This window comes from Mytilus galloprovincialis, chromosome 9 (assembly GCF_965363235.1).
Source record: "Mytilus galloprovincialis chromosome 9, xbMytGall1.hap1.1, whole genome shotgun sequence".
NCBI lineage: Eukaryota > Metazoa > Mollusca > Bivalvia > Mytilida > Mytilidae > Mytilus > Mytilus galloprovincialis.
In genome coordinates this window covers 11,068,908-11,092,438 of record NC_134846.1, presented here as the reverse complement: position 1 = coordinate 11,092,438, position 23,531 = coordinate 11,068,908, and the positions used below count along the sequence as shown (strand labels likewise).

The 23,531-nt window shown below is 32.5% G+C and overlaps 1 protein-coding gene across 1 annotated transcript; it reads left to right on the top strand.

Annotated features, from left to right (window-relative positions):
- The first annotated feature begins 6,840 nt into the window (after positions 1 to 6,840).
- On the top strand, positions 6,841 to 17,888 carry LOC143046483 (uncharacterized). Its single transcript, XM_076219639.1, has 6 exons — positions 6,841 to 7,112; positions 8,905 to 9,003; positions 12,104 to 12,184; positions 13,351 to 13,653; positions 15,896 to 15,970; positions 17,809 to 17,888. Exons 1-6 carry the CDS (start codon positions 6,932 to 6,934, stop codon positions 17,886 to 17,888), a joined length of 819 nt encoding a protein of 272 aa, XP_076075754.1. The 5' UTR covers positions 6,841 to 6,931.
- The last annotated feature ends 5,643 nt before the right edge of the window (positions 17,889 to 23,531 follow it).

Sequence of the window (23,531 nt, the reverse complement as noted above, 5' to 3'; positions counted from 1 at the left end):
GTCTTGTATTATTTTAATTTTAGTTTCTTGTGTACAATTTGGAAATTAGTATGGCGTTCATTATCACTGGACTAGTATATATTTGTTTAGGGGCCAGCTGAAGGACGCCTCCGGGTGCGGGAATTTCTCGCTACATTGAAGACCTGTTGGCGACCCTCTGCTGTTGTTTTTTATTTGGTCGGGTTGTTGTCTCTTTGACACATTCCCCATTTCCATTCTCAATTTTATTAAAAGGCCAAATATAACTTACGAAGTTGAAGAGTTCCGAAAAGTTTTGCCAAATACAGCTGAGGCAATCTATTCCTGAGGTAGAAGAGCCTCAGGTATTTCACATCCAATTTTTTATGGTAATATTCTTTATAAAGCACAAAGGTGTCAGTATTCACCTCAGAAACTTACAAAACCTTTGAATAGACTTATTAAGAAGGGATATAATTACGATACTGTTGTCAAGTCATTAAAGATTGCATATTTTGGCGTTAATATTGAGTCACTGATAAGGTCTTTGCATCGGAACTAAACACATTTATTCTAAAAACAGTTGTTGGCATGACACGGGTTATGTTCTTCTCATATATGTTATGATGGTATGATACTAAACCCCTAACGGGAAGGATTGTGCCTGATGTTCATATGATGAAATCATAATCTTTCAGTCAGTTTAATTGAAGTCTGGAGCTGGCATGTCAGTTAACTGCTAGTAGTCTGTTGTTATTTATGTATTATTGTCATTTTGTTTATTTTCTTTGGTTACATCTTCTGACATCAGACTCGGATTTCTCTTGAACTGAATTTTAATGTGCGTATTGTTATGCGTTTACTTTACTACATTGGTTAGAGGTATAGGGGGAGGGTTGAGATCTCACAAACATGTTTAACCCCGCCGCATTTTTGCGCCTGTCCCAAGTCAGGAGCCTCTGGCCTTTGTTAGTCTTGTATTATTTTAATTTTAGTTTCTTGTGTACAATTTGGAAATTAGTATGGCGTTCATTATCACTGGACTAGTATATATTTGTTTAGGGGCCAGCTGAAGGACGCCTCCGGGTGCGGGAATTTCTCGCTACATTGAAGACCTGTTGGTGACCCTCTGCTGTTGTTTTTTATTTGGTCGGGTTGTTGTCTCTTTGACACATTCCCCATTTCCATTCTCAATTTTATTAGTTTTTCAAAAATTCAAAGTTTTGTTAAAGGGGAATTGAAGTCCTAGCTGCACATCTGAACCTAAGAACCCACGTCGAGGATCCCCCCCCCCCCCCCCCGTGATTAAAGCAGTGTTTATTCAAATAAATTGAATTAGATTTGGCAGCATGCAAAGCCTGTGTAAGCTTTTTTCATAAAACAAGGTATAACATATTGCATTTGAACAAAACAACACATACACAAACAATAACAACACTAATTTTTTTTTTCGAAACTACTTCATTGGTATGGTCCTTTTAAAAAAAGTTTAGTGCCCGATATAGGTATGTTCTTTACTTTAAAAATATTCAACGTGCAACTATAACCGCAGTATATAGTTTTTTTTAAGTGATACACAAATACCCCAATACACTTTTTCTATTTAATAGCTTAGGTTTATGGTTGTGTTGTATATCATAATCTTTTTAAAAAGATATAACTGTAGGTGTGTATCAAAATGTTTGTTTGTTAATTTATGACACATTCTTAATCACATATCTTACATCTTACAAAAATTTCCGTTTAGGTAATATTAAACGACAAAGGCATTCAAGATGAATGTGTATATATACACCTGCAGTGTCCTTCTTTATTCTATTGGAAATAAAATGTGTGTTGCAAAGAATAACTGTAAGTAAAAATTTGCTTCAATTATTTTTTTCCATTTCGTTATACATTTTTTTGTCATCCAATGAATATACGATTCACCTCAGAAACTTACAAAACCTTTGAATAGACTTATTAAGAAGGGATATAATTACGATACTGTTGTCAAGTCATTAAAGATTGCATATTTTGGCGTTAATATTGAGTCACTGATAAGGTCTTTGCATCGGAACTAAACACATTTATTCTAAAAACAGTTGTTGGCATGACACGGGTTATGTTCTTCTCATATATGTTATGATGGTATGATACTAAACCCCTTACGGGAAGGATTGTGCCTGATGTTCATATGATGAAATCATAATCTTTCAGTCAGTTTCATTGAAGTCTGGAGCTGGCATGTCAGTTAACTGCTAGTAGTCTGTTGTTATTTATGTATTATTGTCATTTTGTTTATTTTCTTTGGTTACATCTTCTGACATCAGACTGAACTGTATTTTAATGTGCGTATTGTTATGCGTTTACTTTTCTACATTGGTTAGAAGTATAGGGGGAGGGTTGAGATCTCACAAACATGTTTAACCCCGCCGCATTTTTGCGCCTGTCCCAAGTCAGGAGCCTCTGGGCTTTGTTAGTCTTGTATTATTTTAATTTTAGTTTCTTGTGTACAATTTGGAAATTAGAATGGCGTTCATTATCACTGGACTAGTATATATTTGTTTAGGGGCCAGCTGAAGGACGCCTCCGGGTGCGGGAATTTCTCGCTACATTGAAGACCTGTTGGTGACCCTCTGCTGTTGTTTTTTATTTGGTCGGGTTGTTGTCTCTTTGACACATTTTTATTGATGTATTTTTTTTGTTTCATCTTCTATGTTACATTCGCTTTTACTTGCGTATTTGTTGTATAAAAGTAAGAAACACTTTTGTACTTTTATTACTTATAAATGTCATTGAGTGTTTTTCCTTGATTTTCTTTATAAATGTAGTGGTGCCAAAGTATACTTTCAGATCTTATGCTGAGAGAAATGTTGGAGATCATACAAACTGCTTTAACAATTATTATATTACCCCGACAGTTCGCAATTGACATATGCAGTTTTTTTTTACAAATTAAATTTCATTCATAATTCAATAACAATGAAAAGAAAACCAAAATACTACTGCGAGGACAGCGTGCTCAGTCATGATACTAGTCAAAGCTCTCACAAACTGCATTTAAAAACCTGCTGCTGCAAAACATTCCCCATTTTGATTTGATATAATAGATGTAAAACCCATAGGAAACTGAGTTGAAATAAGTCAGTATACTCTACAATATTGTATCAAAGTCGATGATTCAGTCATGGGAAGAGAAGAAATAGGCTGTTTGCTTTAATGATTAAAACTTGGCTTAGTATAATATACCACCCACATTTATATCACCATCCTAGTAGTCATATCAATGACATTTTTGTTTGCAAATCTAACAAAACTTTTAATTCTTCAAAATACTAAGGACTTTCTAGCCGAGAAAAAGATAACCAAAGCTGTATTTGCCAAAACCGAACTGTGGGTCCTCAATCTTCTTTAACTTCATACATGGTTTACCCTTTGACTTTTTATCCGAGCGTCACTAATGAGTCTTTTATAGACAAAACACGTGTTTTGCAAACAAAAGTTTAAAATTGGAATCTATGCTGACGTTTTATAATAAATACAGATGCTGTCACCTTAACAATGTAAGAGATGATTAGGTATTTTACCTCCCAAACCGTGACTGAAACCTGTTCTTTTACTTCTCACTTGTACGGCAACACCGTCTTCCACTTCGCCGTCCTCTACCAAGACTGTTGTCTATACACTATATTAGATCATATGTTCTTTGCAATGGGATGGAGATTACCTATAATCTTTCACATTTGTTTTCTTTTTATTCCTTCAATCATTCTATGCGAATTCACTATTAAATTAGTATTTAATGTTCCATATGCAATATAGATATCGTCAAAAACTTTTAAAATGATACTTTTAGTTCGTGCACACTGCATTTGAAAACACGAATTATGTTTGGTTTAACAATGCATAACAATCTCCAACTAGAAAAATTGTTAGCGTAGATTGTTATTTATCGTGAATAAACTTCTTGAATTGGAGAGGCTATGTAATAATAATAATAAATTCTCTTTATATTCCCAGGCAATGTTACCTTTTGTGAGACAGCAGATAATCTCGAAATAAATTGCCCTCAAAACACCACAATTGCAGTACAACTTGTTACCACTGCTAAAGTTCGGAATGGAGATGCCAACAACGACGAATGTTTTGGACATTTAAACTCATTGCTGAGTAAAAAATGCTCAGGAAATACCAATTGCACTTTATCAGCTATGGAATCTCTCCTAAGCAGTTGCAGAATGATACCAAAAATTATAAAAGTATCCTATACTTGTTTTTGTAAGTTCAGATGTATAATTATATGGTTATGCTAGTTTACATATTTCCTGGTTTTCTTATTTCAACTGGAAAGTACATATGCCATATACTATAGTTTCTTAGGTAAATGAATAAACTTAGTAGTGTCCGTCTATGCATAACGACGAAGTTCATGTGTGCATATAGCAATTCTCAAATAGTTTTGTTTCGTAGTACGCTTTACAAAGGCGAAACGTACAAATTAGGTAACAGGTAATTATTGGTGTCGAAATTCAAATTTCTTTTTCTCAGTTAAAATGATAAACATTTCAAAAAATATTTGAAAACAAACAAAAAACGAGTCATACATGTAGATAAAGGAGTAAAAGCATTATAAAGTAAACGTGTTATGACCCCTACAATTGTCGTAAATTTCCGTTGTCAAATATATATCCTGATGGAAATCGCACATTTGACTTTCTTCTGAAATATAGATTGTTATCAATAAAAGAGGGACGAAAGATACCAAAGGGACAGTCAAACTCATAAATCTAAAACAAACTGACAACGCCATGGCTAAAAATGAAAAAGACAAACAGAAAAACAATAGTACACATGACACAACATAGAAAACTAAAGAATAAACAATACGAACCCCACCAAAAACTAGGGGTGATCTCAGGTGCTCCGGAAGGGTAAGCAATCGAAGATGCACTTTTCTAAATGACAATTTTTTAAACAACAACAAACTGTTACTCTAGAAAATTTAAATCTATTAATAAAAATAATAATGGAAAACCCAAGAAAAATTCTCTCATTCTTCATAACATTAATATGCAGATAGTTATATATAATCATTGTTATTATACCATATGCATAATAGTATGAAGAATATAATTGGTGTTAACAAATTATACTTCGATCTAACGAATTATACAGTTTACGGTAACGATTTAAAATCAGGATACCCATTCTTTGATTTTACTTTAAGTCATTTCGATAATTTTCATTGATCTTCAGTCACCTTTTATTAGGAATACGTCATTGATATTTTAATGAGTCTGATGAAGACCAAATTATAAACCTTTTATATTTGACACATTTTTAAATTGCGATTGACAAGTGATTGTAATCTCTATTCAAAAAGTGTTCATTGTTTGCATTTATTTATTAGGTCTTTCCACTTTTCCGTGGAAAGACCTATTGCTTTTGTTCTGATTCTTATTTTGATTTTCTTCCGCCTAATTTTTTCTTCCGCTGTATTTTCGCTTAGTTTTTTGTATATAATATCATACAGTCTATACGCTCTTGAAACGGACCCTGTTTGACTGAACAGTATCTGTGTACGAGTTATCGCCTTCGCAACCGCAAAAGAAAGCAATCATTTATTTTTCCAAAATGCTCATTATATCCTCAGGATGTTACGTTTTATTTTGACACAAGCTATCAGGAGACTCCATATAAGAGTTATTCCCACTTATGCATTTGATATTTGTGATATGCATTTCTTACTGGCAAACCATAAGTGAGGGAGACCTAGGGTCTTTTGATTTGATGTCCTTGGTCCAAAAAAAAAGAAAATTAGGTCAAGATCAGAGGTCAATTAGATTTTGGCTTATTTTCACTTATTTTCAAAAACCATATAAGATATCAACAACAAATGTTTGCTAAATTGTAAGTTGCGACATGTCGTAACACATACATGTTGGTTGAAAAAAAGACCTAGTGTTTTTTTATTTGATGTCCTTGGTTTATGACCTTCCAATTGAGCTTAAGGTCATAGGTAAACACGACGTTCTAAATTTTGACCATTGCTTTAACTTCTTCTGTATACATGATAAAGGCATGAGAGTTTTTGCATTAGGTAGCAAACCATATGACCTTAGAAAATCCAAATGGAAGTGAATTAAGGTAAACTGGAAGTAACTTTTTTTTGTACTTGTGTAATGTACATGCATATAGAACCATATATTTTTGGAATCAGTGTCAAGTAAACAATCAAATCACATCAGAAGTGATAGTTTTCAAACAGGAAGTAACAAATTATCTTCCTCATAAAAAAAATTTGTCTGGAAACCATATATTTTTTAAATCAGCGTACAATAATTTATTATTTGACGCTAGAAATGACATTTAAAACTGAATTTATTATTTTTGTATCAAAATAGATCTTTTCTGGTGGAAAGACTTTCAATTGTTCTCTGAACAATTGTTTTTTAATTATACTTACTTTACTTTTCATCAGACAAAAGATGCCATTATTCTGATATTTTCGACGTTTGATCTTGATTTCACCAAAATCGCAATTGTAGTTGTAGAAATTTTTAACGCCCGAAAAAAAATAATAGTACAGATGAAATGCTTGTGAATTGTATATGATTTGCTGTACGTAATGGGAGTGCTTTGAAAACAAAATTTAGTTCGAATGTACATCCCCTTAACTTAAACGCTTTAGTTCAACTATTCCATGTAAATATCAAATTTGTATAAAATCTGGATACAAAACTGAGTCAAAATAAAAGTCATATGTAACAAATTATGTAAAAAGCTGTTAGATGTTGTTTTTTTTTTTAATGTGTGTCAAACGGATGTTTTAATTCCAAAAGTGTTTTCTCTCATTTGTGTATTTATTGGGTTGTGTTTTCTTTCAGGCCGGGCCTTTTGGTTTATCCCATATGATTTTTCGAGAAATGTTATAGTATCTGCTACCGATTTGTCAAAAATCAATTGTTATTGTCGATTCAAATTCCGTGAAATGCAGATAAATGACGTACAGCCTGATGAAGGAATCTGTGAAAAATGTTCAATCAATGAAGTAAAGATATCTGTCAGTAATTTATGTAAAAACAAAAGAATATGTTCCAGTCCACATACTGACGATGCTTCAAGTTGTCTGTTTCATCCAAGATACGCTAGAATACATTATTTGTGTCAAGGTAATGTGTGTGTTATTTAGATTAATAAATTGGTGGATGCATAGAATTGTAAATAGTCACCAAAAGTATCAGGCTAAATTCAGATTTAGATGAATGAATGGATAGCTGGCTAAGGATAAATTGGTGAAGGATTTGATAGAAAGCTGGCTTAGGATGAGTGGATGAATGAATAAATGGCTAAGGAAGAATGGATAGCAGGCTAAGGATGGATATATTGATGGATTGGAACGGATTGAGATAAATGGATGGACGAATATAGATCTATCGATGGACAGAAAGAAATGGAGTAATGTATGTATGGATGAGGATGAATGGACGGATGAAGATTTGATGAATACGACTGGATAGAGGGATTGAGGTAGATCGATGAGTGGAGATATATTTATGAGTTAAGATAGTTTGATGGATTGATGGATGGGTGGATGGATGGATGGATTGAGGTGGATGGATGGATGGATGGAAAGGCTGAGATCGATAGATGGATGTATTGATGACTGGATAAATGTGTGAAATTAGATAGATGGATTGATGGATGGATATTTGATGAATACGAATGGATAGATCGATGGAGGTAGATTGATAAGTAGTTATATATTGATGATGAGTGGAGATAGATTAATGGATGGGTGAATGGATATGAATGGTTTGAAAGGCGAAGCGATGGATAGATGCATGGATGGATGAATGGAGATAGATTGATGGAAGTAAATAGATAGATTGGGATAGTTGGATGGGTGGATAAATGGATTGATTGTTGGATGTAATGGTATTTGGTTGGAAAAGCTGAATAAAAGTGGATAGATAGATATGGATAAAGACATAAATAAATGCATGGATGGATGAATGGATATGGATTGACGAAAGTAAATAGATGGATTTGGGTTGGATGCATTGGTGTTTGGTTGGAAAAGCTAAAGAAAAGTGGATGGATAGATATGGATTAAGACATATGAATAAATGCATGGATGAAGATAGATGGAATGAGTGAGATAGATTGATGGTTGGTTGAACTGATAAATGGATGAATATATAAATGGATAAATGAATGCATGAATTGATGTTCACGGGTGTAGATAGGTGGATGTGTGATTGAATTGATGGATCGAAGAAGATGTACTAATGAATGAATGAAATGGGTGGATAGAAAGATTGACCGATTGATTGATGGACTGACATAGTGTATGAAAGAATGAAATGATAGATATATTATGATTAAGATAGATGGATGAATTAATTATTGAAAAGATAGATAAATGGATGTTTTGGATGATTGATGGTTGAATGTATTGATTGATTGACAAATGACTGGAAGTAAATAGATGGATTGATGGATGAATGAATATATTGATTGAAGATAAATAGAGGTGGGTGTAGATGGATTGATGGAAAAGATGCATGGATAAATGAATGAATGATATAGATGTTTTGGTGAATGCGGATTAATGGATGACAATTGCATGTGCTCCTAGAGATAATCACTGATTTAGTGGTAGAATGATAGACACATTCCTTAATCCTTGTGTTTAAGGGACAGATTCTAGTTTCTGCTTATATTAACGGCAAATATTATCTAAATTTTCTATGATATAGACAAAGTAGAGACAAAAAAGTGGAACGTCCACCTTAAGAACCAACCCACGATGAAACCAATGTCGATTAATGAGTTTTTATTAATGTTACGATAAAACAAAAGTTGCAAATTTGAGCAGCTTGTTATATAATTTCAAATTGTATGCAAAAATTTTCTTTTACTTTAAAAATTCACAGCTTAACTGTGTGATTTTTTTTTCAGAAGAGGAAAATGGGACATTAATATTTCCAGAAAGCACAACAGGGCCTACAATCACAACCGACAAACTAAATTCCAGTGCATTACATTATAGTACAACTAGTAAGATATTTACAAGGGATTGCTTAGAACTATGGTTAATGAATTTAATAATATCTTGATATTATACAATATATTGATTAATTGGTTATATAGTTATCAAAAGTACCAGGATTATTTTGTACTCCAGACGCGCGTTTCGTCTACATAAGACTCATCAGTGACGCTCATTTCAAAATATTTATTAAGCCAAACAAGTTAAAAGTTGAAGAGCATTGAGGATCCAAAATTCAAAATGTTGTGCCAAATACGGCTAAGGTAATCTATGCCTGGGATAAGAACATCCTTAGTTTTTCGAAAAATTGGAAGTTTTGTAAACAAGAAATTTGTAAAAATGACCACAATATCGATAGTCATGTCAACACCGAAGTGTTGACTACTGGGCTGGTGATACCCTCGGGGACGAAGCGTCCACCAGCAGTGGCATCGACCCAGTGGTGTAAATAGTTATCAAAAGTACCAGGATTATGATTTAGTACTGCAGACGCGCTTTTCGTCTACATAAGACACTTCAGTGACGCTCAGATCAAAATATTTATTAAGCCAAACAAATTAAAAGTTGAAGAGCAATATTGAGGATCCAAAATTCCAAAATGTTGTGCCAAATACGGCTATGGTGTAAATAGTTATCAAAAGTACCAGGATTATAATTTAGTACGCCAGACGCGCGTTTCGTCTACATAAGACTCTTCAGTGACACTAATATCAAAATATTTATTCAGCCAAACAATATTGATATTTATGTAAACATCAAAGTGTTGACTACTGGGCTGGTGATACCCTCGTGGATTAAACGCAATTTTCAGTACGCTTGGCTGTATTATGGTAACCAATTTTTATTGGTAAAGGAAGACTGAGTACCAGAATATAATAGCCGGCATTCGACAGGAATACTGAAAATCCTGTTCGGAATCGAACGCACCTTACATTAACGGTATCAGATATCACATCATCCAGTTATCACTCTACACGAACGACTTACAGCAGTGTATAATCAATTGGTTATGACATGAAACTTTATAGAAATTTTTGAACAAGTAAAGATTTTTATCAGTGATGAAACTTCTATCGCCCCTGGGTCCATACCTCATTTTCTTATAGGAGTATATACAGTTGGTTGCAGCCAAGCATTACATAAAGTAAACGCACGTTAACGCCGCGTTAACTTTCTCCGACCGTCTACATGTAACATTGTAATGATTAGCATGCACCCAACTGTATCTTCGTACTACCTTGAGTCCGTGATAGTGAAAAGTTTACAGTGTTTCGATTTATGGATTTTTATATCGTGTTTGTTGCTTTTTCATGCCATTATTGCTATATCAGGACGAACAGTTTATACTGGTGGAGTAGGATTCCCCTAAAAACCATTGTCATTGGACTGGAGAACTAGTAATTCTTGTATATAAACTCGTCATAAATACCAGGATCGAAATTTGAAATTTGCACCAGACACGCGTTTTGTCTACAAAAGACTTATCATTAACGCTCGTATAAAAAAATGTTAAAAAGGCAAAAAAAAGTACAAAGTTAAAGAGCATTGAAAACCAAAAATTCCTAAAAGTTTTGCTAAATACAGCTAATGTTATCTATTCCTGTGATAAAAAAAGCCTTGATATTTCAAAAATACAAAATGTCATAGAACTCATAATTCTGACCATATCAATACTAATTGATGTAAACACAGAATTGATGACTACTGGGCTGCTGATGCCCTCAGCGAATTAAGACTCCACCAGCAGTGGCATCGACCCAGTAGTTGAAAATAAACTCCTCATAAATACAGGATTTAATTTGCTGATTAAACATCTTTGTACCAGAGTTTAAATAAAGTGAATGATGTAAGCAATATAAGCCATCGTACATCCTTCAGCAATGAGAAAAAACGATATCGTATAGTCGATTTTAGAAGGCCCAAACATGAAATATGTGAAACAATTCAAACTGGTAGATTGACGACATAATTATGACAAAAAAAGTAAAAACAAGCATGATAGACATTAATCAGTTACAACCACTGAACAACATTTTGTGTACGATATGTTATTAAAAATTACAAGAAACTTTTGTTTTAGTTATTGCTATTGAACAGATAAAATATGTGCAACGCGTGGGACATGGTTTCATGTGATATCCGTTTCACGTGGCTCGGTACTTATACATCTCGTCAAAGTGTTTGTATTGGCTTTCATTTTTTTGTGGTTTGTTTTGTATTTGCGACTTTTTGTATTTCTTTTGTTCTTATAACGTGACTCTGTACTTTAAAAGATCCCGTCCGTATGATATTGTTCTATTATATGTCATTATGATATATTTCTATTATGATTTACAATATACGTTGAACCACAAACGTCAAAATCATTCAATCGCGTAGTGGAATTAACTATTTTTGGATTCTTATAAATTCTATATATAACTTTTGGACTAGTTTAAATCTCGGTCTATTTCTTAAATTTATTCTTACATACTTTTGATTTTTTAACCCTGTATGCTAACATTCCCATGAAAATTTTAAAATTGTTTGTACGCACATTGAACGACAAATTTATGTGACGTATAAAATTTTCTGACGTCAGACACTCAATAAATGTGTTCGTAGATAGTAGATGTGTTTTTGTGTTCTGTTTAATTGTTCCTTTTAAAATTGTTAAACGATGATGACTGATGTACCCATATTTTGACTATTATATTTATTGTGTCTGTTTATTTAACGCATCAATGTAAAAATATCGGAAATTGATGAGACTGTCATTAAAGTGAGAGGGTTAGCGCTATAGAACCAGGTTTAATCCACCATTTTCTACATTTGAAAATGCCTGTACCAAGTCAGGAATATGACAGTTTTTGTCCATTCGTTTTTGATGCGTTTTGTTATTTGATTTTGCCATGTGATTATGGACTTTCCCAATTGATCTTCCTCTAAGTTCAGTATTTTTGTGATTTTTCTTTTTTCGAACGTTTGTCATTTCATCATTTTTATTTTTTTTTATCTTCAATTCTCTCATTTACTTTTCTTTAATATTTCAAATTATTTTTACGTATATAATTTCTTTTGTTCATCATATGATCTACATTAATTTGTTTTATATATTGTTTGATACAGTGAAAGAACGTACAACTGGTATATATGTTGATAATACACATGAAACCTCTACAGTTTCTGTTGGGACGACAGTTTCTCTTGGTGAGTTAAATGCATATATTTGTTAATAAGGAGGCATAAAAAGAGCGAAAACAACAATCAATAATGACTGAATTAAGTATTTCAAATATAAAAAAGGTTAGTCAACATACAACATGTACAAAAATAATAACAAAATCCATAATTCTTTATTTTTTTAATTCTAATAGTCCAGTCATTACCTAATGAATATACAAGTTCATAATCCAAGAATGTCTTCTGAATTATGTTTTCAAGGTTAACAGTTTGATAAATCAAAATGTTATAATTCAGTTCATCTGCAGAATGTCGACGGATAAATTTAATTCCTGCATTTTTGTTTCATTTTTTTTTTTAATACCACATTTGATATGTTTCTAAAGATAATAAGACTACTTATATATAAATTCAATCCACAAAGTAACAAAACATAACTGAATGTCTCTTTTATATGAAAAATTATGTTGAAATTATGATTTTGTAGTATTTTACTGTTGAAATATTGTGATTGCCGTGTCTTTGGATTTTTAGGATTGAACGGCGTATTAAATTTGAAAGCAGCATCATGTTTGATTACTTGTTCATTTGATATGAATTAACAATCTCATTTCATCTTCTAATGTTGGAAGTAATATACTCTGAACTATGTACAAATGCATCCTGTCATACATTGAACGACAAAATTATTTTATTTATTCATGTGTGACGTCTAACCATGTGTCTGTCAGGATAAAGATTCGGTCCCAGTACTTAAAATTTTTCAACCCTTTACCGTATATTAAAAAAGCAAAATGGGGTTGTTAAACTTGATGTATGCCTTTTTGTGCTTCTTTGTTACACTTGTTTGTTTTAATAGTGAATAAGATTATTAGACAATGTTGACTGCTGTATACTTATTTTTGACATTTTTTCCCTATTATGTCTGTTTGTTTTGTTCACGCGTCGTTTTCAATATAATGGAATTTGATGCGACTGTCATACAAGTGAGATGTTTAGCTAGCTATAAAACCAGGTTCAATCCACCACTTTCTGTATAAGAAAATGCTTGTACCAAGTCACAAATATGACAGTTGTTAAACGTTCGTTTGATGGGTTTGAGCTTCAGATTTTGTCATTTGATTAGGGACTTTCCTTTTTAAAAATTCCTTGGATGTCAGTACTTTTGTGATTTTACTGTTTTCGTCTTTTAGAAACAAGACCTGTTTTTCAACTAGACATGCAAGGTCGGGTTCTTATTTACGAGCCTGTAGAAAATACAACTTTTACAGTTTGTAGCAATCATTGGTATGCTGCTGATGCAAATGTATTGTGCAAGCATCTTCACAAAAGTTCTTACGGAATCGTCAGGAAATCGCCTAATCATCACCTTTATAAAACTGTTGAACTGAAATTTCAATGTACTGGGAATGAAATAAGCCTTTTCGACTGCAACAGTACATTTGTTGACATGGATTGCAACGTATCGACAGTCGCTGCAGCAATATGTTGTACAGGTAATAACTTTATTTCTTTTATTCGTACACAATTTAGCAATTTCGGAATATGTATATATGTTGTGTACATTTTATTATTTTGTACAGGTAATTACTTGTACAAACATTTTGTACGAGTAATTACTTGTATGATGCCATCATACAAGTTATTACTTGTACAAATACAATTGTACCAGTAATTACAGTAATTATACTTGTACAATTTTTGTTGAGAAAAAGACAATTACTTATACAACACATTATCTTTCAAATTGAGTTATGTTTGTTTCTTCATTTACTTTAAATGTTTTACCAAAAAACTCTTTCTTTGGGTTTGTAAGTCAAGGATTTTTTTGTCGTTTGTCAGATATTTTTTTTCTTTTACTATTTTCTCTTATTTATTTGTTTGTTGATTTTTGCATAGTGTGTATTAGTATTATTTTTAAATGTATGAAGAATACAGACAAACGGCGGACGCAAAGTAACAACATAAGATAACATGACACCTTGAGCAAATTGAGCTAAACAGATTGTTGCAACTTAATTACAGACTACTGGTGCAAAGTGACAAAGTCATTAAAAGCAAAAATAAAATAAAACCCTTCTACCATTTATTTTCAAACATAAATCATAATAATAAGTTGCATATGTAATATATTAGAAACAAAAGTAAAGCCGAATAAATCAAATAACCTATTTATTTGCACAAGACAAGTAAGCATGACATCTGGAATTACACAATAAGCTTAATCATTTGCTTTTACATGTGCCTGTCTTACAGCCACCCTGATAACTGCAGTGAACATGGCCTTGGTCACCACTTTAAGATAGCAGTTGTACTGATTTCATGACGTTAACCTCAGTGTTCTCTGGTATGTCCATCATTGTAAAATCCTCTATCTGAATCTTTTCGATTTGATCTCAACTCATTAAACCAATCGTGATTCAAACTTTGGTTCCTAGTTTATGTCATTTTTTTGGGCAATATTCAGCACAAATCCTTTGATACTCCTACAGTCCATCGGACCTCGGTCTACTCTTTGCACTAGTATTATAACATTGTCTTTAATTTCTAAATCTTTTAATCATCTTTTGGAATGTGCTGCTCTAATCGAAGGGTAAAGTTCATAAACTGTACAATAATAAATAATTTCGTCCACTTTGCGAATGAGTTTTTCTGCTACATTCAAAACACCATACTGCCGTAACAAATATTTTTGAAGTGCTTAATATGTGGTTATTTACATTACTAATTTTCTCTCTATATCTTACGCGTGGGAAAACCGAATTGTGAGAAAATTAACTGTCCTGCCACAAGTTAATCATTTAATCATATTAAAAAAAAAATCTACACTGTTTTGCATCTGTGAACCTTTGTTTTGACTTTTTTTGAAATTTTGCTCATATATTTGTTATATAAAAAGTACACATATGTTGAAAGTTTAAACCTTTCGGTCTTAGTCATAAATTTAAAATTATTTGTATTATTTGTTTAAAGGAAAACGATTTGTTGAGAACATCAAATAGACAAAGGGAGAATAATGATTTGTAAAAGTTATTATCTTTTTCTCAGTAAAAAATGTACGAGTATTTTTACAGGTAATAACTTGTATGATGGCCTCATACAAGTAATTACTGATATAAAATGTTTGTACAGGTAATAACCTGTACAAAATAATAACATGTACACGACATATACATGGCAAATTTTAATATTTGTATGAGATTTTCTGTGAATACATATAAAGTGATAATTTCACTCGAACAATTTGTGTAGTCGTTAATGGTCTAATACTTTTTATTGAAATTTGAATAATGTTGCAGCTTTTGCAAAAAAAAACTACCAAATATTTACGAGTTGAGATATTTGTAATAAACAGGAATATTTGGTGATATGTATATGATGCAATGAAACATGAAGTAATGCCAGTCTAACATACGTTTCACAATGGGTTCAAAACAGTATGAAACATACCATGAGGCAATTTAGTATCCTAGGTCGAAGTCGGACAGACAATACAACGAACAAAAGAAAAAAATACTCCACCGAAAATTGATCATTGAGATTTTTTTATATGATTTTAAGCTTAATACGTCAAATGAAAGTTCAAACTACTTAGTCATTGAATCCTATTTTCTACCCGTTTTCAATAACAGATTTGACATATAATCAATATTATGTGTACCATACTATTTACATTAAATTGTAAATGTTCCTGTGATGATACGAGTTTTAAAATGTTACATAACATTTGTTCTTTAGATGATGATTCCTCAGAATGTTCGAGTAATACTCAACCTATAAGTAATATAATGCCGTCCATGGGATTGAATATAGGTAATCTGATTCAGTTTGAAACTGTTAAAATGTTTTGAAGTACGACAAGGTAATGCCAACCGTATATTTCGCAAAGTATCGAAAGACGTCAACACATTCTGAAATCCATGGTTTAGCAATATGAACTACAATATAAAAATGAATGTTATTAGGATGTTCAAAAAAGTAAGCATGCCCTACTCCTGATAATCTCAATCAGTCGTTTGTATAAGTATTTCATATACTCAATTACACGCCTATTTAACAATAAGATTTCAAATCGAAGAATATCTCTTCGTATTTGACTTTTTTAAGATCCAGGTTATCTAAACAAATGTAGATGCCAACTTCATTACCGGCGATTTTGCAATAATCTCGAACAATAGTCACTTTCGTAATATAATGAATGTAATATTTTCCCCGTTTCACAACCAAATCGGTGGTCTCGTAGTAGCGTCTTTGCTTCGACTGCAGGGAAAAAAACTCAAAAACACATAATTCAAAATCATTGTTATAAGGTTTGCTTTCTAGATTTTATCCATTGTTATTTTCTAAATAGACATTAAAATTTTCCAAAATCGTATTCAAGGACAACAAGTTCAATAGATTTAAACTTAAGACAAATAAATTTAAAATAAGTCAAACCAAGCATACTACCTGGTGCGATTTGTCTTTTAAAGCAGATTACACGTGACTTTCTATGCATGCATTAGACGCCATTCGAATCAAGAGGACACACTAGGTAAATTTGAAGAACAGGCACCTATTCTGATATCTTTTTTTTTAGTTTTAAAACAAAGAACATAGATTCATTTGAGTTAAGACTAGAAAAAAAAAACGCATCCACCGAAAAAATCTAAATTATGAACATACAAATGCAACTTATTACTTTAGTAAGTGTTAATAAAAGTCGTTTCCCCCTTTCATTACTTCATTTCATGTTGCTCAGTCTTTATATTTCTATCTAAAAAAGAAGATATTGTATGATTGCCAATGACACAGAAATTAACAACTTTAGGTCACCGTACGGCCTTCAACAATGAGCAAATCCCATACCGCATAGTCAGCTATAAAGCCCGAAATTTTAATGTTAAACAATTCAAACGAGAAAACTATTGCCCAAATTTATGAACAAAAAATGAACAAAAAACAAATATGTTACACATACAAACGACAACCACTGCATTACAGGCTCCTGACTTGGGACAGGCACATACTTACAGAAAGTGTCGGGGTTAAACATGTTAGCGGGATCCCAACCCTCCCCTAACCTGGGACAGTGTTGTAACAGTACAACATAAGAACGAACTATAAAAATCAGTTGTAAAAGTCTTAACTCATCAGATGGATACTAATACTACAAATACAAGTGGACGTGGCCGGGTTCTTATACATCCAAACAACAAAAAGACACTATAAGTACAGATCTTAGAGTACTTGCAGTTACTGACAGCTGATTCAAAGCCACTGACAACTAATACAAAAATTCATGCATATAAGACTAAATTACCAATCAGTACACATCCAACATCTAATGGATTTAGTGTAAAGACGCCATAAACAGTAAGAGAAAACATTATGTTTTGTGTACTTTTGTTTGTCTTTTGTCCTTTTTTCACATGGCGTTGTCAGTTACTATTGACTTATGACTATGAGTGAATCGCCTCTTTTTCACGCTATGAAAATAAATTCATTACTTGATTATAAAAAAAGATATAATATACGTTTTGTGTATCTGAAGTTATTTCAGATAAACTTTTTAATAACTCAAGTACATTGAAAAAGTTCTGATTTAATTTTTTTCTGAGCATATACTTGTAATTATTCCAACTTTCATATATATATATATATATATTTAGGCGTAGTTACAGGAATTGTTATTGGTGTGCTACTGATTGCATGTGTGATAATTGTAATCGTTGTGTTCATTAGAAGGTAAAGCAAGAAACGCTTGCAATATTCTAAATTCAAAGTTCAGTCAACCGTAAAAATGATTCAAAATCATAATTTGTCAATGATGCGGTCGAAACTTTACAGAACACTTCATGAAAAACAACCTTTTACCCGTTATCACATTTTGATAACACAAAATGAGAAGTGGTATGATTTCAAATCAGACAACTAAGATTGCTGTTAAATTAACAAGAAATGAGAAAGACAAGATATAAAGGGAGAAATAAAAAGTCATTAACAAAAAAGAAATAGAGAACACCTTGGCATAAACATGACAAAAAGACATACAGCAATAACATAGCACTACAACATGAACAAAGACACCATTGGGCAACACTTGCCTGTCGAAAACCTGTCATCAGGTGTTACAGAAGGGGACTTTATATTGAGACGAAATTCATAGTTGATTTTTTAACAAAATTAACTTGAATGACAATATTCTCTCATTGTTTACCAAAAATTTAAGCACCTCTGTATGTACATTCATTCAAGGTTGTCAATGTTCAGATCTGGCGGTATACACACTGATAACTTTTCAAATTGCTTCACGTAGACAGAATTGATAATACGATCAAGAGATTCATCATAATGTTGAAGCCACTGTCATGTTCATTAGATTTGGAGAATTATCAGAATCCTCCCAATATACCAAAACATTTTTCTTCTGATGAGGTCAAAATTCTAAACTTCCTTCCATTATATAACGGACTTCAATGTGATAATAAACGAAGAAGTGGATAGGGAGACATGGGTTTGATATTTCTGGGGAAGGTGTTATAAATAACTCTTAAGTTTGTTATGATATTGCTTGAACCAGAAGAAGTTTACTAAATGATATTTGGTTGGCAGTATTACATTTGAAAATAGATTTCCAGTCAAGTTATTTGGCACTATTCCCGACATTATGTTTTTTAGCTTCAACATTTGTGTATTATTTATCTCATTCGTTTATTCATTTCAGTTTTAAATTCTATAATCACTACATAACACTATGTATTTGTGTGTAAATAGCATCTTTACAATTCATATAGGGGAATTGGTTCAAAGAAAAAGAATGAACCGCAAAGAAGAGACAGCAGTAAGAATGACTACACTGGCATCCAAGATATAGCAATGCCGATCGCAAATGAACACAGACCTCCATATCCTGGTTTAGAAATGGAAACCAGAGACGATCAATATCATGACATATCTGATGTAAACAATGATTCAAACAAAAACATTTCAGATCCAAGTAATTACGTTAAACCTAATAAAAAGAACAAAAATGTCGGTGATCAGAGGTCTCATAATAATTTTGCTATTCCCGACACTTCAAATGAAACGGTGATTTTTTCCAATTCGCATTCCACTGTTGACAATTATGTTGTTTTAGATCCAAATGAAACAGGTTTCAACAGATCTGAAGGTCCGGACAAAATGAATGGGTCTTTTGAGCTTGCACAACAGATTCATCACATTGATCTTCCAACGGAAACCGAGCGGAATAGAAAAACATCAAATGATGTCTATGCACATTCTGTTGAAGGAATGTATGATTCTTCCAATGACAACCGTCACAAAGAATCCGAAAGTAATATATACAGTCGGGCGGTTGATAATGTCTATGATAGTTCAAGTCATACACGAAACCTTGGTGAAACAGAAGAAAATTATGACCATTTTACTGGCAAGAAAACAGACGATGATTATGACATTTCACAAATTTAAATTTTGAACAAGTGGATTAAATTTACTATGTACAGGAATGCATAAATATTTGGATGCAATCACATGTAATCGTTTCAGTATAATAATAAACACAAAATAATTGAGACAATTAATATTTGTAACTGCCTCTACCAGAAAAAAGTGCGAATATGTTAACACGGATCTCCTGTTATATAGATACAATAACAAACTAGAAATTCGATAAATTCTAAGAAATATAGCATCTCGATGTTCTCTTGAAAGGGCTATACTCTTACTTACAAAAGAATTCTCGCCGATAATAAGTTGGTTTCCAGTACACCTAATGACATTTTCTTAAAACTTATGATGTAATAAAATTAATTAATATTGTTAATGTAAATATTTTGAAACCCTAGAGCACTACATTTTCACTATGGAAGCACAACAGCGATGTGACGATAGTCATAAAAAGTTTCGATTTTCAGAAAGTGGTTCAGTAAAACATAACATAATCTTATTTTCAATATGAATAAAGAGCAAAGTGGAGTATACTAATGGTCGAGAGTCTAACAAAGTAAACTATAAAAGATCTACCAAATTCGTAGAATATCATTCCCAGAGTCCGTTTCTGGAACCGTATACAACCAGTATATTGAGGGTAAGAAGATCTGTGAGCCAAATTGAATCACGCTAATTAAAGTTGCCTTTCGAAGCAGAAAAACAAATGTATTCTGCTGAAGGATTAACAGTGCACAAGCAAAACTGTATAGCATTTAGAACTAGGGATGCAATTGTGTATAAGTATATACAATAAAGATGAAATAAACTGATATTTTACCATATGACTATAGTTTTTTAATGTATAATATAAATAAACTCACCTAGCAGGGTTGAAATTTTGTATTTGCGCGAGACGTGCGTTTCGTCTACTTGATATCATTGCCTGAAATACACTCCAGAAGGTCTTATAGGCGAGTGACTTTAACCATAAAATTAAATTTTTAATGCACCTACCTAACACACGGCTAAATTATATATCATTTGAAAGCTACACATCTGTACTATCTGTTTTGCCCGGTCGTAAAAAAATCGTACGGTGCAATTTCCGTCAAATCAAGATCAAAGGCCAAGGACGAATAAGTGCATATTTTCTAAGATTTCAGCCTGATTACATAATATGACTTTTATATACTAAATTCACACATGCAAACAATTTAAACTTTTAGCAGAGAGATTAACAGTCATTATTCAAATGCATTTTTTAATATTTAAAGCGTGTTTTTGACAGAGAGCACACGTTTCCTGAAATTTGAGTAAAAGTTAACAAAATGTGTGAAAACCCAAATTTTTCTTTCTGGTGCAAATGCTAATCAATTAAAACTGATTAAAACCCTGTAATGACTATCAAAGAAGTTTTTGACATCATAAAATTTCCTTAAATTATGCTTACTTCTAATCAAACAGCAAATCATAACAACTCATACAGTTGCCCAAAATACCGCCATCTGCGAAAAAACAGCTTTTAAGCATTTCTTTCTATTTAAACATTGTATGTGGTCAATATAAGATTTAATAAACAAGTTCTTAAGAATCTGAAAAATTAAGAGTAAAACAATATGTGCGCGAATCATCTTATTGCTTGAAATAAAGGGGGTGAAACTAAGAGATTGCAATCTGCTCTTGTAACTACCAAACTGAAATAAACATATTTCGACTTTTCTAATTGTTTGATTTGAAGCTTCATTATAAATATTGATGTAGTGAAAAGACTTTTAATTTATTTAATGTGAATTGAAAATTTAGCCCAAAATAAATAGAAAATAAATTGATGAAAATTGAAATTTCAAAGAATTTCAAAAACTAGTAAACACATTATAAAACTTGACTACTTGATTGCTTAAATTGCGTTGTTCATTGTTTACATGCATTAATTCATCAAATAAGAATAATTTTGAAGAACAAATAATCATTAATACGCAACGATTCTAGTTACAACTAGACTTCCTGAATAGCTTGAATGACTAGTTCATTTTTCATACGAGAATGACTTCATGCAAGAAAAGATGCTATCATTATCTTGAAACTTCACTTTCCATTATATAGATGATGTCATCTCACTGAATAGTGCAAAATTTGTGACAATGTTGGACTCGTATTTTCAATTGAAATTGAAAATAAAAGATATAGTTTACTCTATCACGTATATTGAAATCGATGATGAGGGTTGGTTGAGAACAAGATTTACGACAAAAGAGATGAGCATAAAACAACCCATAAAAACACCCCTTACTACCTTACTACTATAAACTTTTCATTTCTATGTAACAACATTATAGCAACGCCTGCATATCTATACTACTAAAGGAGGAGACCGATTTCATTGAACCTCAACTCCTCTGAAATAAAGGCAACTATAGTATATCGCTATTCAATAGTCATCAATTTACTAGTAACTGAAATAAATCCGGGTCACAAAGCAAAAACTAGGAAAACGCATCAACTATAAGAGGAACACAACGATATAACAGAAACACAGAACTGCTACAAAAACAAACGCCAACATACAAAGAAACAGATTATTCGATACCAACTGCCATATGCCCGACTTGGTACAAGACATTTGAAGATAAATGGTAGTTTAAATCGTTTTAAACCAGAGTTCAAAGTCAAAGTTGAAATCATCCCTTTGAAAATTTCATGGCGCCACTACGAGTTGGTTGACAATTATGAGGTATCTGTTTCGCCAGATGACGACTGATAAGTTCCATCGACGTAACCAAATTGCCGTCATTTCTGCCGTGAATGTCAACAACCGAATAAGGCTTGGCACCGAGTAAGAAATACATGAGCCACAAGACGGGTAAAAGAGAGCCGTGGTGTTGTGGTTAGTGCATCGGACTACTAACACAAAGGTTCCTGGTTCGATTCCCGTTCCGTGATGAAAATTTCAGGGACTGAATTTTCGGCTCTTCCTTGACACCATTTGTGAGTATGGTCTTGAGGAAACGATGAAAGTCCGTCGGGAGGGGACGATAAATGGCTGACCCGTGTTAAGAGAGAGCCATATCTATTGCACGTTAAACACACCTTTGTAGATTTCGAAAAAGAGCAGGCTAATGCCGCTACAAGGCAGCACTCGCACCCGCGAAGTGGAAAGCGATTAATTTAAGTTGAAAAGCTTGTTTCCCAATCCACTATAAATAAATATGTTTAAACTAAGACGGGTGTCACATGTGGAACATAATCTGTCTACCCTTTGGGAGCCCCTGAGTTCACTCAAAATTTTTTTGCGGGGTTTGTGTTACTCAATCTGTAGTTTTATATGTTGTGTTTTGTATACTGTTGCTTGTCTTGTTCGTTTTTTGCCCGGCTTTGTCAGTTCGTTTTTATGCGTTTGATGTCCCTTTGATATATTTCGTCACTATTCAAGTAGTAAAAGGTTTAAAAATTATAGATTAGTGTGGCTAAATGTATCATGCTAACGATTTGGTTCTATATATATATCACCGTGAGCAAATTAAGTTATTTTCGCGGATATTTGTATTATTGCGTTAATCTTCTTCACTTTACTTTGAGGTGATTTTTTGGCCGATTTTCATTACTGCAAGTTAATGTCTTTAAAGTAAAATAATACCAAAGGGACAATCAACATCTCAAACCATGAATCAAATAAAGTTAATTAAAACCATGAACAAAATAAAATTAAAGTCCAAGAGACGAACGACATACCAAAAAACACAGCATACCATGAAAACGAACACTCCTAAAACAGCGAATGATCTTATGAGGTCAGGAAGGGTATTTTACTTTTTCATTTTGTTATTTCACAACTGCTTATAGTGTTTTACATACACAATGACATGCATTTGTATTTTTTTAAAGCTTATGTAGAAAATACTCAAAGCATTCAAATAATTAAAGCGATTAAACTTCTAAACACATTTTAAAATATGACTTA